Source organism: Mustelus asterias, chromosome 9 (assembly GCF_964213995.1).
Source record: "Mustelus asterias chromosome 9, sMusAst1.hap1.1, whole genome shotgun sequence".
Classification (NCBI taxonomy): domain Eukaryota; kingdom Metazoa; phylum Chordata; class Chondrichthyes; order Carcharhiniformes; family Triakidae; genus Mustelus; species Mustelus asterias.
This window is the reverse complement of record NC_135809.1, coordinates 54,112,424-54,129,705: the sequence shown is the minus strand read 5'-3', so window position 1 is coordinate 54,129,705 and position 17,282 is coordinate 54,112,424. Positions and strand designations below refer to the sequence as shown.

General features: G+C 44.6%; 1 protein-coding gene across 3 annotated transcripts in view; it reads right to left on the bottom strand.

Moving 5' to 3' along the window:
* gxylt1b (glucoside xylosyltransferase 1b) overlaps window positions 1-16,506 on the bottom strand; it is a 60,114-nt gene extending 43,608 nt beyond the window's left edge. For 2 of the 3 annotated variants that reach the window (XM_078220215.1, XM_078220217.1), the window contains exon 1: window positions 16,193-16,461. In XM_078220215.1, coding sequence (XP_078076341.1) covers window positions 16,193-16,374 — 182 coding nt within the window. In that variant the 5' untranslated portion in view covers window positions 16,375-16,461. Of the gene's footprint in view, window positions 1-16,192 lie in introns of all 3 variants that reach the window. The other variant, XM_078220218.1, reaches the window with a different exon arrangement.
* Between the last annotated feature and the right edge of the window lie 776 nt (window positions 16,507-17,282).

Sequence of the window (17,282 nt, the reverse complement as noted above, 5' to 3'; positions counted from 1 at the left end):
ATATATGCAGGTACCACATCGGATTGGGATAACTGACCACACACTTTTCTCATTGGTTGGTACAGGCCACAGCTTGGATACTTATGAGAATGAAAGGTGAAAATTAGGAGCCTCAGAACTTCCTGGCTTGGGTAGAAAAACATGAGATTTGGTATCAATGGAGAGGAGGAGAGAAAAATCAAGTTACCAGGCCGACTGAAAAATGCATTTGTGGATGTTTGTGGAATTGTACTCAGCAATCGTCTTGGGGAAACGGAGGAAAGAAATTTCAAATGCTACTTAACATTATGGCTTTATAATCAAGACAGAAAGCTAAAATTCAGTGGTAACAATGCAAGTCACTGTTGTTGCATCTTCAACTTTAAGTTAATTTGACCGTACAAATTTTACTCACTGCTACGAAAAGTTTAGAAAAACTAGATGGGATGTAGCATTCATAGCAAGTTCAGCAAATTAGATGGCCATTTGTCTATCGCATTTGTATTGATGCGAGTTCCAAGATTAAATTATCTACCTTATCCCAAATCCCTGCTCCTCCCCAGAAAATGCTCTGACATAGTTCTTTTAAAAGTTTACCCAATTCAATTTAACTGCTTCAATGGCTACTTTTAGTAATATAGTCTATATTCTAAAAATAACGTCGAAAAATTGTATTCTAATCTCATTTATATAACGTATGCTCCATTGTTACTAATGCATCAGCCAGAAGTAACATTTGGTTATTTACCCTCTCAAACAGTCCTCAATGAAAACTTTGTATCGTTCTTCACAATGGAAAATGATGATGCAGATGTAGACATCAGTGTGGAGGACTGTGAAATATTAGAAGAAATTAACATAGAGGAGGCACCAAAGAACAAAGAACAGTACAGCACAGGAAACAGGCCCTTTGGCCCTCCAAGCCTGTGCCGCTCCTTGGTCCAACTAGACCAATCGTTTGTATCCCTCCATTCCCAGGCTGCTCATGTGACTATCCAGGTAAGTCTTAAACGATGTCAGCGTGCCTGCCTCCACCACCCTACTTGGCAGCGCATTCCAGGCCCCCACCACCCTCTGTGTAAAAAACGTCCCTCTGATGTCTGAGTTATACTTCGCCCCTCTCAGCTTGAGCCCGTGACCCCTCGTGATCGTCACCTCCGACCTGGGAAAAAGCTTCCCACTGTTCACCCTATCTATACCCTTCATAATCTTGTATACCTCTATTAGATCTCCCCTCATTCTCCGTCTTTCCAAGGAGAACAACCCCAGTCTACCCAATCTCTCCTCATAGCTAAGACCCTCCATACCAGGCAACATCCTGGTAAACCTTCTCTGCACTCTCTCCAATGCCTCCACGTCCTTCTGGTAGTGCGGCGACCAGAACTGGACGCAGTACTCCAAATGCGGCCTAACCAGCGTTCTATACAGCTGCATCATCAGACTCCAGCTTTTATACTCTATACCCCGTCCTATAAAGGCAAGCATACCATATGCCTTCTTCACCACCTTCTCCACCTGTGTTGCCACCTTCAAGGATTTGTGGACTTGCACACCTCGGTCCCTCTGTGTTTCTATACTCCTGATGACTCTGCCATTTATTGCATAACTCCTCCCTACATTATTTCTTCCAAAATGCATCACTTCGCATTTATCCGGATTAAATTCCATCTGCCACCTCTCCGCCCAATTTTCCAGCCTATCTATATCCTGCTGTATTGCCCGACAATGCTCTTCGCTATCCGCAATTCCAGCCATCTTTGTGTCATCCGCAAACTTGCTGATTACACCAGTTACACCTTCTTCCAAATCATTTATATATATCACAAATAGCAGAGGTCCCAGTACAGAGCCCTGCGGAACACCACTGGTCACAGACCTCCAGCCGGAAAAAGACCCTTCGACCACTACCCTCTGTCTCCTATGGCCAAGCCAGTTCTCCACCCATCGAGCCACTTCTCCTTGTATCCCATGAGCCTTAACCTTCTTAACCAACCTGCCATGTGGGACTTTGTCAAATGCCTTACTGAAATCCATATAGACGACATCCACGGCCCTTCCTTCATCAACCGTTTTTGTCACTTCCTCAAAAAACTCCACCAAATTTGTAAGGCACGACCTCCCTCTTACAAAACCATGCTGTCTGTCACTAATGAGATTGTTCCGTTCTAAATGCACATACATCCTGTCTCTAAGAATCCTCTCCAACAACTTCCCTACCACGGACGTCAAGCTCACCGGCCTATAATTTCCTGGGTTATCCCTGCTACCCTTCTTAAACAACGGGACCACATTCGCTATCCTCCAATCCTCAGGGACCTCACCCGTGTCCAAAGAAGCGACAAAGATTTCCGTCAGAGGCCCAGCAATTTCCTCTCTCGTCTCCCTCCCCAGCAGGTTTGGCAGTCTTAAAAGTGGATAAATCTACAGGCCCGGATTAAATGATGAGGGGGGCAAGGGAGGAGATATCAGGGGCACTGGCAGTCATTTTCAAATCCTCTCTGGCCACAGGTGTCAGAGGGCTGACGACCTGCTAACTCTGTCTCATTATTAAAAAAGGGAGGTAGGCATAGACCAGGAAATTATAGGCCAGTCAGTCTAATCACAGTGCTGGGAAAGTTATTAGAACGAATTCTGAGGGACAAAATATATCTGCATTTGGATAAACATGAATTAATCAGTAATAGTCAACACTGACTCGTTTAGGGAAAAATCATAGAATCCCTACAGTACAGAAGGAGGCCATTCGGGCAACCGAGTTTGCACTGATTCTTCGAAAGAGCATCTTGACCAAGCCCTATCCCCATGTGCCCAAAGTGGCACATTGGATCCAAAATTGACTCAGAGGCAGGAAGCAGAGTGGGATGGGACAGGGATGGCTGATTGGTAGATGCACTAATTTCTAAGTTGAGGTGAGTGACAGGCAGCCTGCTCCAAAGTCGCTGCTACTGCTACATTTGAACTACTCACCAAAACAAAGAACAGAGATTTTCATTCCATTTCTGTGTGCCTCTTATGCACATCCTCTGCTACACGTGTCGTCACTTCCCCCATGCTAATCTCTACCTCCTCCCTCTACCCCATGCTCTCCACTCAGTGCACAAGCAAAAAGGCACACAAGAAACATAAACAAGAATTAACAAAGGGGAGAAAGAGCAAAACAGCAAGTGACTGAGAAAGAACCAGTAGTGAAGATAGTGAGACAAACAGGGGTGAATATGGAGACACACACACTCTTTCACTTTAGTCATGTTGGTGTGTGAAAACGTGAGCAAACAAAAGCAATTTATTAGCACCAATACCATCAATCAGACACTGAGCACTCACTGGTTGAATCATAAGGACTCCAAATGGATGAATATCCTTGATTCAGTATTAGATATATCAAAATTCATATTAATTCTACTGGTCAAAGTTTTATCTGTACTAAGAAATCATAGAAGAAACCCTACAGTGCAGAAGGAGGCCATTCGGCCCATCGAGTCTGCACCGACCACAATCCCACCCAGGCCCTACCCCCACATATTTACCCACTAATCCCTCTAACCTACGCATCTCAGGACTCTAAGGGGCAATTTTTTTTAACCTGGCCAATCAACCTAACCTGCACATCTTTGGACTGTGGGAGGAAACCGGAGCACCCAGAGGAAACCCACGCAGACAAGAGGAGAATGTGCAAACTCCACACAGACAGTGACCCAAGCCAGGAATCGAACCCAGGTCCCTGGAGCTGTGAAGCAGCAGTGCTAACCACTGTGCTACCGTGCCGCCCCAAGGTGTTGGAATTGTAAAGATGAATCCTAACCTACCACAAAAACCCTGGTTTGTTTTTTGCTGAGGCGGGGTGGGGTGTTTTGGTGGAGAACTATTCATGATCTAGTATTATATCTCATTTACAATTACAAAATAAATGGTTTGTCTCCAATTTGCAGTATAAACAACAGTATTGGAAAATAATATCCAAAAAGCAACATTCTGGGTGCATTTCCAAACATCAACCAGAGAATCTTGCCAGCATGAATAAACCATGCAGCTGGCATGGGGGGGAAAAACTGAAACCAGCAACGACCAAATAAACTTAGCTGTCAAATGGGTTTTAAACACAAATGATGTTAACAGTATTAACTAGTGCTGTGACTCCTTGCCCTCGCATTTTTAAAAAATGCACAAAAATTTAAAATTCAGGGGGCGCAATCTCTGGCCTCCCTTCAGTGTTTTTCGTCGGCAGTATGCCATTTTCAGGCAGCGGGATCCTCTGGTCCCACTGCTGTCAACGGTAATCCCCACTGATGCTGCCCCCTGCCGTCGGAAAACCGGCAACAGTCAATGGCGAGACCAAAGAATCCTGCCAGCATGAACAGCCAGAGAATTCTGGCCAAAATGTTTGTTAAACATGGGTGGTGGGCGAGTGGAATCAGCTGCCGTCAGTGGTGGTGGAGGCAAACTCAAGAAGGTCTTTTAAGAGACTCCTGTATGAGTACATACAGATTGGGTTTGTACTCGTTGGAGTTTAGAAGGATGAGGGGGGATCTTATGGAGACTTATAAGATAATGCGGGGGCTGGATAGGGTGGAGGCGGAGAGATTCTTTCCACTTAGTAAGGAAGTTAAAACTAGAGGACACAGCCTCAAAATAAAGGGGGGTCGGTTTAAGACAGAGTTGAGGAGGAACTTCTTCTCCCAGAGGGTGGTGAATCTCTGGAATTCTCTGCCCACTGAGGTGGTGGAGGCTACCTCGCTGAATATGTTTAAAGCGCGGATGGATGGATTCCTGATCGGTAAGGGAATTAAGGGTTATGGGGATCAGGCGGGTAAGTGGTACTGATCCACGTCAGATCAGCCATGATCTTATTGAATGGCGGGGCAGGCTCGAGGGGCTAGATGGCCTACTCCTGCTCCTATTTCTTATGTTCTTATGTTCTTACATGGGACTTAATAGGATGGAGGGTTATAGGTAGGCCTAAAAGGTAGGGATATATTCGGCACAACTTGTGGGGCCGAAGGGCCTGTTTTGTGCTGTAGTTTTCTATGTACTTCAAGATTTAAAGTCAATTTTAACAATAAAAAAAGAAAGCTCAGCAACAGGAAGTGCTCCATTAAACCACTTCAGTTGCTGAAAATGTGGAACAGGAAACAGGTTGTAACCATAACTTTGAGCACTTCTTTCTCCCTTCTGCTGAAACCACATATGATCATAGACAGCAGACTTGAAATTAGCAAAGTAAAACTGCAAAAGCAGACAGACAGTCACCACCACAAGTCGTGTTACTGATCACAATATTTAGAACATAGAAAAAATACAGCACAAACAGGCCCTTCGGCCCACAAGTTGCGCCAATCATGTCCCTACCTACCTAGGCGTATATATAGGCTTATCTATAACCCTCAATCCTATTAAGTTCCATGTACTCATCCAGAAGTCTCTTAAAAGACCCTATCGAGTTTGCCTCCACCACCACTGACGGCAGCCGATTCCACTCACCCACCACCCTCTGTGAAAAACTTACCCCTGACATCTCCTCTGTACCTACTCCCCAGCACCTTAAACCTGTGTCCTCTCGTAGCAGCCATTTCAGCCCTGGGAAAAAGCCTCCGAGAATCCACCCGATCTATACCTCTCAACATCTTGTACACCTCTATCAGGTCATCTCTCATCCTTCGTCTCTCCAAAGAGAAAAGACCAAGTTCCCTCAACCTATCCTCATAAGGCATGCCAACCAATCCAGGCAACATCCTTGTAAATCTTCTCTGCATCCTTTCAATAATTTCCACATCCCTCCTGTAATGAGGCGACCAGAACTGAGCACAGTACTCTAAGTGGGGTCTGACGAGGGTCTTATAAAGCTGCATCATTATCTCCTGACTCCTAAACTCAATCCCTCGATTGATGAAGGCCAGCACACCATACGCCTTCTTAACTACCTCGTCTACCTGCGAGGCCGATTTAAGAGTCCTATGGACCCGGACCCCAAGGTCCTTCTGATCCTCTATACTGCTAAGAGTCTTACCCTTGATATTATACTCCTTCATCCCATTTGACCTGCCAAAATGGACCACTACACATTTATCCGGGTTGAAATCCATCTGCCACTTCTCCGCCCAGTCTTGCATCCTATCTATGTCACGCTGCAGCTTCTGACATTCCTCCAAACTATCCACAACACCACCAACCTTCGTGTCGTCGGCAAACTTACCAACCCATCCCTCCACTTCCTCATCCAGGTCATTTATGAAAATGACAAACAGCAAGGGTCCCAGAACAGATCCCTGAGGCACTCCACTGGTGACCGACCTCCATTCAGAAAAAGACCCATCTACAACCACTCTCTGCCTTCTGCAGGCAAGCCAGTTCTGGATCCACAAGGCAACAGCCCTTGGATCCCATGCCCTCTCACTTTCTCGCGAAGTCTTGCATGGGGGACCGTATCGAACACCTTGCTGAAGTCCATGTAAACCACATCTACCACTTTTCCTTTGAAAATGTGACTAAACACATTGACGAAGAACTCCACCAGGCTCATAAGGCCCGATTTGCCTTTGACAAAGCCGTGCTGACTACTTTTGAGCATACTAAACTTCTCTAAATGTTCATAAATCGTGTCCCTCAGGATCTTCTCCATCAACTTACCAACCACTGAGGTTAGACTCATCGGTCGGTAATTTCCTGGGCTATCCCTATTCCCTTTCTTGAATATAGGAACCACATCCGCAATCCTCCGGAACCTCTCCCGTCTCCATCGACGACGCAAAGATCATCGCCAGAGGCTCTGCAATCTCTTCCCTCGCCTCCCACAGTAACCTGGGGTACATCCCATCCAATCCCGGCGACTTATCTATCTTGATGCTATTCAAAATTTCCAACACATCCTCTTTCTTAATGTCGACATGCTCAATCTTTTCAGTCCACCTCAATCCTGTAGTACAACCACCCAGGTCTTTTTCCACCGTGAATACCAAGGTAAAATATTCATTAAGCACCTCTGCTATTTCTTCCGGTTCTGTACAGACTCTCTCACCTTCACATTTTATAGGTCCTATTCCTTCACATCTCATCCTTTTACTCGTCACATATTTATAGAACGCCTTAGGGTTCTCCTTAATCTTACCTGCCAAGGTCTTCTCGTGACCCCTTCTGGCTCTCCTAATTTCTTTCTCAAGTCCCTTCCTACAAACCATATACTCATCTAGATCCCTATCATCGTCTAGCTCTCTGAACCTTTTGTACGCTTTCCTTTTCGACTAGGTTCAGCGCAGCTTTCGTGCACCACGGTTCCCGTAACCTACCAAAACCTCCGTCTCATCGGAGACAAACTCCAGACAAACATTCCTTGAAAATCTGCCACCTTACTTCAGTACTTTTCCTCGAGAATACCTCCTTCCAATTTACACCTCTAATCTCCTGCCTGATGGCTTCATATTTCCCCTTACTCCAGATAAACAAGCTTGCCTGATCCTATCTCTTTCCAATGCTAGCGTAAAGGAGATAGAGTTATGATCACTATCCCCAAGATGCACCCCCACTGAGAGATCCGACACCTGTCCAGGCTCATTAGCCAGTACCAGGTCGAGTACAGCCTTTCCTCTTGTAGGCTTATCCACATACTTTGTCAGGAAACCCTCCTGAACACACATAACAAACTCCTCCCCATCCAAACCCCTTACCCTAGGGATATTCCAATCAATGTTTGGGAAATTAAAGTCTCCCATCAGGACAACCCTGTTATTACTACATCTCTCCAGGATCTGTTTCCGTATCTGCTCCTCAACATCCCTGTTACTATTGGGTGGCCTGTAGAAAACACCCATACATTTTCTTTGTACAATGAGTTGAGCATAAGCTGCTTTAATCACTGTTAAATATTGCTAACGGGTCAAATTTCCACCCAACAATTTTAACCAGTTCTATGAGGTGACGTCTGCATTTTTAGCATGTCAAGAATAAATAAATATACTATGGCATCAATAATTAAAATTTACTGTACATACGTAATGCTCCTGTTAAGCACCTTGGGGCATTTTACTATGTTGAAGGCACTATATGAATGCAGACTGGCACTGATGATGATTAAAAGTGACCTCACAATAAATCACTTTAGCCTCAGTCAGTTCAGGCATGGCAAAGCAGGGAACTGATTCCAGAAGTTAAAGTACACTCATTTCATGATCTTGTCTTGACAGTCAGTTAGGATGTTATCCTATTCTAGCATCCAGACAAGGTGTTAACAGTAGTTTACAATCCATCTGATGCCTTGTTTACTTTTAATATTTGACTCTAAAAACAAAGTTTTCTTGATGCCGTTTTATGCAAGCAAAGATTTCCTCTGAAAACTTCAACTGTGACATCTGCCAGCAGCATTAACCTTTCACGTGACTGACAGACAACTGTTGGAGTTTAGAAACCAAATTCACATTGTTCTTCAAAAGGCATTTGGTTTTCACCTGAAACTAAGCACCTGCTTCTGAATCAATAGATACTTTTGGGCCCGGTTTTAACATGCACAAAACACATTCACTTACACACGGTTAATCAGTTAGGCCGTAATCCAACAATGGTTAAATCAGACTTTGTGTATTGCCCACTTTCCTATCCTGGTGGCAAAAGCACTTTGTAATGCTAATTTTATACTTATATTTATTTTATCTCCAGTTGATATATAAAATGTTTGCTATTTGACACTATGGAAATTCTGCTTTTGTCAACTTTGCTAACCCATCTGTTGTGCGATTTTACACCATAAGAATGATGCTTCTCACAGGCCACATGGTGGTGCCAGGAGGATACACATTATGCTAATGAGCTAACCAATACAGTACAAATCAATACACAAGTTCATAATTCATGGCACTCACCATATTTCAAAAGGAACACAAGTGTGCTATCAATGAATGTATACTCTTGTAAGGATGTCATTAAGTTATTCAACTACGGTGACACCTTTCACACAATGGAATTATCTGACTCATCACATGTACTGAAACAGTCCTAATACATAGCTTTTTTTTTACTTTCCCAGTACAAGAGTACAGCTGGAAATACTATTTCACAAAATGTCACTTTGCTGGTGTTTTTGTGCACAGAACGTCCCACCAAGTTTCAGATGTCACAGAGCACAGTAAAATCCCATGGTGCCTTGCAACAACCTTGCTGACATGCCAGTGCTTTCCTGACTGCCACAGGTTGGGTCAAACATTTATTGACTGAGACTGGGAACAATGGGGGAGGATTTGAGAAACTGTTAGATCTTTTGCTTCATTATAGCATCAACTGTCCATCAACAGTCATTTATTTTGCTTTCTCCAAATTACTCATTTAAAATAATTCCCAGCAAGGTGTCTACACTAACGACAACTTTACCTGATTCTGCTTCTCAAGGGATTGATTTCACAACTCTTCTTTTTTGCATAATGTGAGCACAATGAGCTAATGCTGATTTTAAGAGATAGAATATTTTGGTTAGGATATTTCAGACAATGACTGGAAGGATGTGTGTTAAAATATTCAAAAAATCCTCAAAAGGACAATTGCCTCCATGATTACCATGTACAAGGCCCAGTGTGTCAGGATGTCAGTCCCTTTGGATTTCATTATGGTCAAATAATTGAGTGCATTTGTTTTGTTCCATGTTGTGGTATCCCAAGCCTTTGAATCAAGTTAGCTGGTCAAGAGTTATGTAAAGTCATCCAATATGACCAAAAGTTCAAGCAGATGTGATGGCTTTTCACAATGGTGCTGGGGGAGATCTTAGTTTTGTTGTAAAAAGTTTGCCTCTTGATAGGAGTTCCGTTTCACGATTTGTTATGGGCAGCACAGTCGCAGGCACTGCTGCTTCTCAGCGCCAGGGACCCGGGTTCAATTCTGGCCTCAGGTCACTGTTTGTGTGGAGTTTACACATTCTCCCCATATCTGCATGGGTTTCTTCCGAGTAATCCGGTTTCCTCCCACAGTCCAAAGATGTGTGGGTTAGGTTGATTGGCCATTTAAATTGACCCTAGTGTCAGGGGGATTAGCAGGATAAATATGTGGGGTTATGGGAATAGAGCCTGGATGGGATTGTGGTCGATGCAGACTCGATGGGCCGAATGGACTCCTTATGCACTATGGGGATTCTATGATTTGCTCTGCAAGGTTTGCCATTCACTGTGCAGATCAGCAACATTCTCTTCTTCCTTTACTAAAATAGTAAAGATTTTTTTGATTGTGACCATTTCTATTCTGGGATTTTATTCTCATAATTTTCATTACAAATTGTTTGGTTTCTTCTTTTCCTTTCAAGCCTTTAAAACGTTCCTATTGCCTGTCAAGCTGTGCCCCAGGGGACTTCAAACTGATCTTGGGTTATGATAACTGATGTTTAAATTTTTTGTCATTCTGCTTTTTGCTAATTATCAAAGCTTACCAGTTTTTAAATTGTTTTTGTACTTTACCTCTAACATCCTATTTTTTGTAAATATTAGATTTTTAATTGAAGTTTACCTTTTCACTCAAATAATCCTCCTTCAAAGTGAACAGACTGTATAATACCCAACTAACTAATCACACAATTCTCACAAATCTTTTAACCAAACTTCTTCACATTACAATTAATCCACAGTAATGCTTTTGATATGCATGTGTACTTCTTTCCAAGTACAAGATATGTCAATTCTTCCAATGGCACAAATCGTAGCTTCCCTTGGAAGTTTTAAAAGCAAACTATAAGAAAATATACGTTTCTAAAGCACTGCTCCAATCTGCTGGCTATTGCATATTAAACTAAAAACATTTCACATGGTTTTGCTTGGTTTATTGTGCTTTCAGCATTTGAACCCTCTGTGAAAATATGGGTTCTATGCCTCCCTTGACTGAAATAGCAGTAGTAACAGTTCCTGTAGTCTCACACCTCCAAATAAGGCCTTTCACGCTGTGTGCAGGAGGACATTGACAGCATTCATGGTTTATGGACAGCTGTGTTCATCATCTGCTCAAACATTCCTGTCACCTGCAAGTCAGGACTTAATGTCACACTGTATCTAACTTCTGAAATGGTCCTCCTTTGGGGAAATGTGAACAGGTTCTCTTTGGGGTGGAAAGGATTCTAAAATGACATGAACATTGGTGTCAGATTAAAACCAAATATATACTCATCAGCAGACTCAATGATCAAATATCTGAGACAGGCAAATTTGCAGAGGCAGAGGACAAAATCAATGATTAACCAAGCAGCTGGTTTCATTGATAATGCCTTAAAGAGTCAGTAAATAAATTGTTGGGGCTCTTTCCACTTGACCCTAAACACCATATCACAATATCCCATTGGATGGAAGCATCCTGGCTAGATAGACAGTACAAAGCTGACAGTACAGCAGTAATCCTGAGTAAACTTTTGCCAACCCAAGTCTAAACTCCCTCAAATTGGCTAAGGAGAGGCATACGTGCAATCCAAATCAGGCAACAAGAAACTATCAGTGTGGCTTTTCTAATGAATGAACATCAATGGATTAACTAATTTAAAATATTGGTTAGAATTTTAAGGATGTCAAGTGGCAAGAGTCAGTGTGTAACGTGCTACCACCAGCTCTCAGAAGCCCATTGCCATTTAATTAGGAGAGTTACATCCATTCAATGTTCCCATTTTAAATTAAAAACTCCAGAGCATCTACTGACAATTTCGTACAGTTCCCCCACGTTGTGACTGAAGATCTCCAACCAGTTGAGCCAAATCTACTGGAGCCAATTTCTCCCCATAAGGCTTGGTCCATGCCTACATACAACAATGAGTAGGAGACGAGCGGATTGCTGTTTATAAATCACTGGGGCTCACTGTTGTGCCTTTTATTTGTAAAGGTCTCCTTGTGTAGTTGGTTAGCCTGGCTTTCGTACCTCCTAACCTCAGGAGTTGAATGCCAAATTGGAGATGCTTATAGTCTGTTCCCCTATAACGGAGACTGTGGCTTTCATGTCCACCTCCATCTACAAGGGATGGCCATTTACTAGTAATTCCAACATCTTCAGAGCAAATTTTGTTGTTACAATACGATTCAGTTGTAGTGTCCCTGACTTTGAAAGAGGGGATACCTGCATGGTACGCTCAGGTACCAGTCTCCGCTTTGTTCCTAGGCAACACACATTTGCCTGTACCTGATGCATTGCCGTGGTTGTGTCCTTTGAAAGTGCTTGCAGTAATCCGTCAACTGGCATCTATACCTTTCTGGAGTATGCTTTTTAATACTCTTGGAGTCGGCACTGCCATTCCTTGAAGTCTGATGGTGAAACTAAGGTTCCTATATTGAATGAGACGCTTTAGTATCTGATTGACCCAAGAACTCTCCTATGAGGTCCCTCCCCCTAGTTGGAAGACATTGCTGTCTGATGCCCCTTGGAGCATGTTCTCAAGTGACAAGGCTATCTCAATAGTTTTTAATTCCAAGTTCTTTTGGATGGTTAAGTCATTGTCATATACCAAACCCACCTGCAACATTTTGCTAAGAGGCGGTCCAAATTGACAGTGTTCAGCTTGTCTCCACAACCTAGCCAAGAACTCAGTAACAGATTCCCAGGGATTCTCCCAAGCACGTTGAAGCGATATCGCTGGAGAATTACCAGGGGCTTTGGGTTGCAGTGTTTTATTTTTACCAGGTCTACCAGTTCATTAAAAGTTGAATCGGGGGCATCAGTGTAGGTCAGACTTAGCACACAAAGTTGGAGCCCGCATGCTGTTAGCAATATTACTTTTTGCTTTTCATATCCTTCAATCTTGTTAGCACAGAAGTAGTAACGCATGCACTCAAAGTATTTAGCCCAGTCTTCCCCACTGGTGTCATAGGGCTCAAGTTTCCCAAACAAAAAGAGGCATAAAATGGCTTTTTCTTACCGAAGAAAGTATTGACGTTCAGAGGTTGTCCAGAGGGAAAGATGAAAGAAAAAAAAATTTTTTTCCCTCCTTGTCACCAGTGCAGTATTTCAGCCACATGCCAGTTTCCCATCAACAACACCTTTTATTGTGCACCAAAGGAAAAAGCTGCTCCCAAGGCTTAGTCAGGTCGGCATGGTAGCACAGTGGTTCGCACTGCTGCTTCACAGCACCAGGGACCCAGGTTCGATTCCCGGCTTGGGTCATTGTCTGTGTGGAGTTTGCACGTTCTCAGTGTTTGCATCTGCTCCAGTTTCTCCCATATTCTGAAAGATGTGCTGGTTAGGTGCATTGACCCGAACAGGTGCCGGACTGCGGCAACTAGGGGAATTTCACAGTAACTTCATTGCAGTGTTAATGTAAGCATTACTTGTGACTAATAAATAAACTTTTACTTTACTTTAGGTAGTCTTCACCTCAGGACCTACAACTCTGGTCTGGGTAAAGTTACAGGCTTAAAACGCCTTAAAACACCCCACTCGTTCAATAAGACAACTCATAAAATAGCTTCTGGAGTTGAGAGGGTTGGTTTATGAGGAGAGACTGAGTAGACTGGGGTATACTGATTGGAATTCAGAAGAATGAGAGGAGATCTTATAGAAACATATAAGATTAAGAAGGGAATAAATAAGATAGAAGCAGGGAAGTTGTTTCCACTGGCAGGTGAAACTAGAACTAAAGGGCATGGCCTCAAAATAAGGGGAAGCAGATTTAGGACTGAGTTGAGGAGGAACTTCTTCACACAAAGGGTTGTGAATCTGTGGAATTCCCTGCCCAGTGAAGCAGTTGAGGCTACCTCAATGAATGTTTTTAAGGCAAGGATAGATACATTTTTGAACAGTAAAGGAATTAAGGGTTATGGTGAGCGGGCGGGTAAGTGGAGCTGAGTCCACAAAAAGATCAGCCATGATCTTATTGAATGGTAGAGCAGGCTCAAGGGGGCAGATGGTCTACTCCTGTTCCTAGTTCTTATACTCCATGAAGCTTATGAATAAATTTGTTGATGATCCCCGTGGCCTTCATGGTTGTCATGACAGGTTCAAACTGGGAATTCAGTGCATCGAGGAGGGAGACACTTTTCGGCTTTGTATACTAAACGAGCCATACCAAGCTGTGGTACAACCAGAAAGAATGCTTTCTATCGTATATCTGTAAAAGTTGGTGAGTTGGAACTGACATGCCAAATTTCCTTAGTTTTCTGAGAAAGTAGAGGAGTTGGTGGACTTTCTTAACTATAGTGTCGGCATTAGGGAACTAGTACAGGTTGTTGGTGAACTGGACACCTAGAAACTTGAAGCTCTCGACCATTTCTACTTCGTCCCCACTGATGTAGACAGGGGCATGTTCTCCACTAGACTTCCTAAGGTCGATGACTATCTGCTTCATTTTGTTGACATTGAGGGAAGAGATTATTGTCGTCGCACCAGTTCACCAAATTCTCAACTTCATTCCTGTACTGTCTCATTATTGTTTGAGATCTGACCCACTACAGTGGTGTCATCACTGAAAATAGAGTTGGAAGGGAATTTGGCCACACTGTCAAAGGTTGTAAGGAGTATAGTAAGGGGGTGAGAACAAAGCCTTGTGGGGCACCGGTGTTGAGGATGATCGTGGAGGTGGTGTTATTGCCTATCCTTACTGTGGTCTCTGGGTTAGGATCCAGTCACAAAGGGAAGAGCCGAGCCACAGGCCACCGAGTTTGGAGATGCGTTTCGTAGGAATAATGGTGTTCAAGGCTGAGCTGTAGTAAATAAAGGAGTCTGACATAGGTGTCTTTGTTATCTAGGTGTTCCAGGCTTGAGTGAAGGGCCAGGGAGATGGTGTCTGCTGTGGACCTGTTGCAGCGGTAGGCAAACTATAGTGGATCCGGCAATCAGAGAGGCTGGAATTGATTCGTGCCATGACTAACCTTTCGAAGCACTTCAAAATGATGGATGTCAGAGCCACCAGACGATAGTCATTAAGGCATGCTGCCTGGCATTTTTTTGGTACAGGGATGGTCATCTTCTTGAAGCAGATAAGAACTGCAGTTTATTGTAAAGAGAGGTTGAAGATATCTGCGAATACCCCTGCCAGCTCATCGGCGCAGGATCTGAGTGCTCATTCGGGCCAGTCGCTTTCCGTGGGTTGACCTTCGAGAAGGGGCGGCACGGTGGCTCGCACAGCTGCCCCACAGTGTCAGGGACCCGGGTTCAATTCCAGCCTCGGGTCACTGTCTGTGTGGAGTTTGCACATTCTCCCCGTTCTGTGTGGGTTTCCTCCAGGTGCTCCAGTTTCCTCCCACAGTCCAAAGATGTGCGGGTTAGGTTGATTGGCCATGTTAAGTTGACCCTAGCATCAGGAGATTAGCAAGGTAAATACGTGGTGTTATAGGAATAGGGCCTGGGTGGGATTGTGGTCAGTGCAGACTCGATGGGTTGAATGACCTCCTTCTGCACTGTAGGGTTCTATGATCTATTCTAAGACTGCTCTGACATCTGCAATGGTGACTACAGATACAGGTTCATCCTTGGCTTTTGGGGTGGAGGGTGTACTCTTGCTGATCTCTTGCTCAAAACAGGCATAGAATGCACTGAGCTCATCAGGGAGGGAGAGGTGTGTTGAAGCCAGTGATTTTACACGCTCTCATCTTGTATCCTGTTATATCTTGCAGACCTTGACATAGTCGGCGGGGGTCCTTGTGTCTAGCGTGGGACTCTAGCTTGGTCTTTTGGCATCTTTGATGGATTTCCTTAGACCATACCTGGCTTTCTTGTACTAATGAAACTATTTCCACTGGTTGCAGTTTCGAGAACTAGGGGCACAGTCTAAAAATTAGGGCAGGACCATTCAGGAGAGATGCGAGGAAGCACTTCGACACACAAATGACAGTTGATGCTAGATCAATTGCTAATCCTAAATCTAAGATAGATAATTTTTTTAAGCAAAGATATTAAAGGATGTGGGCCAAAGTTAAGTAATTGGAGTTGGACGACAAGAGATCAGCTATGATCTCACTGAATGGCGGAATAGGCTGAGGGGCTGAACGGCCTCCTCCTGTTAGTATGTTCAGTAGCATGGAGTGCGAGAGACAGGCATAGTGTGTTCAGACAGGCAACATGCGTGTTCAGCCTCAGCACCATGGAGGGGGGAGACAGGCAGGGCAGTGCATACAGTCTGAGCTCCGGGTGTACGATGGAGGTGCATTAACACGCCGAGCCAGTAGGAGACGCTCTTTAAGCGGGTTACCGGGAATCCCTATTTTAACGCTGCACCTAAAGCCAGGCTGCTCCGCCGCTACCAGGACACCCCCAGTCCGGTGAGGCCATCCCTCCTCCTCCCCTTTACCTGTTCAGCGGCTTCGGCCGCACCGCGGCTGGCAGGCCCGCTTCCCGACCTCGTGCTCTCCCGTCTCGAGCGGACGGCCCTGGAACTTCTTCCTCCGCTTCGGCGATCTCGTTAAAGACATAGAGGATGCAGAGGAAAGCCAGGACCGAGCACAGCAGCACCGCCCGCACGTAACGCTTCATCGCCGCCCTCCCTCGTGGCCGGGCTGTGGGCACCGCGGCACGCGCCACCACTGGCAGTTATTTAAATTCAAATCCCCTCCCCGCTGCCCAAAGTCTCCGCGAGCAGCTTCTGAAATATTATATGAACGGGTTAAGCGAAGGTCCCGCCCACCTTCTGTCCATTGGACCATCGCATTGTCAATCATTCGCACTCCGGGTCTATCCAATAGAAACATACCGGGCCTGGGCCAGCGGCGGTTATTGGTTGCTTGGCAAGAGGTTCGTGCCTCCACAGCTGTGATGAAGATGACAGAGGTTCCTAGTGTATTGCATGTACACAGCTCTTCAACAACGCCAGGACATCCCATTGGCTTCACAGCCAAGGAAATACTTTTGAAGAGTTGTCATTGATGAAGTATTGTTCAAGTAGGACATGATTTTTGTTGCTAGGCAAATCCAAGAAAAATGTCTTCATTGCCCTCATTTGACTTAACCAAAGGGTTTGACTCAGTAATTCACAAGGCCCCATGAATTATCATAGAATCCCTACAGTGCAGAGGGAGGCCATTCAGTCTATTGAGTCTGCACCGACCACAATCCCACCCAGGCCCCATCCATGTAACACTACTTATTTACCGTGCTAATCCCCCTGACACTAAGGCATGGCCAATCCACCTAACCTGCACGTCTTTGGACTGTGGGAGGAAACCGGAGCAGCTGGAGGAAACCCACACAGACACGGGAAGAACTCTGCACAGGGCTGGAATCGAACCCGGGCCCCGGCGCTGTGAGGCAACATTGCCACTGTGCCACCGTGCCACCCCAAAAAAAATTTCTAGGAGCCAGGTAGGATTATGGAATCATAGATGTAAGTTATGACACATGCAGCTTATCATTTTCATGCCAGGGCGATCCAGTCAGAATGTTGG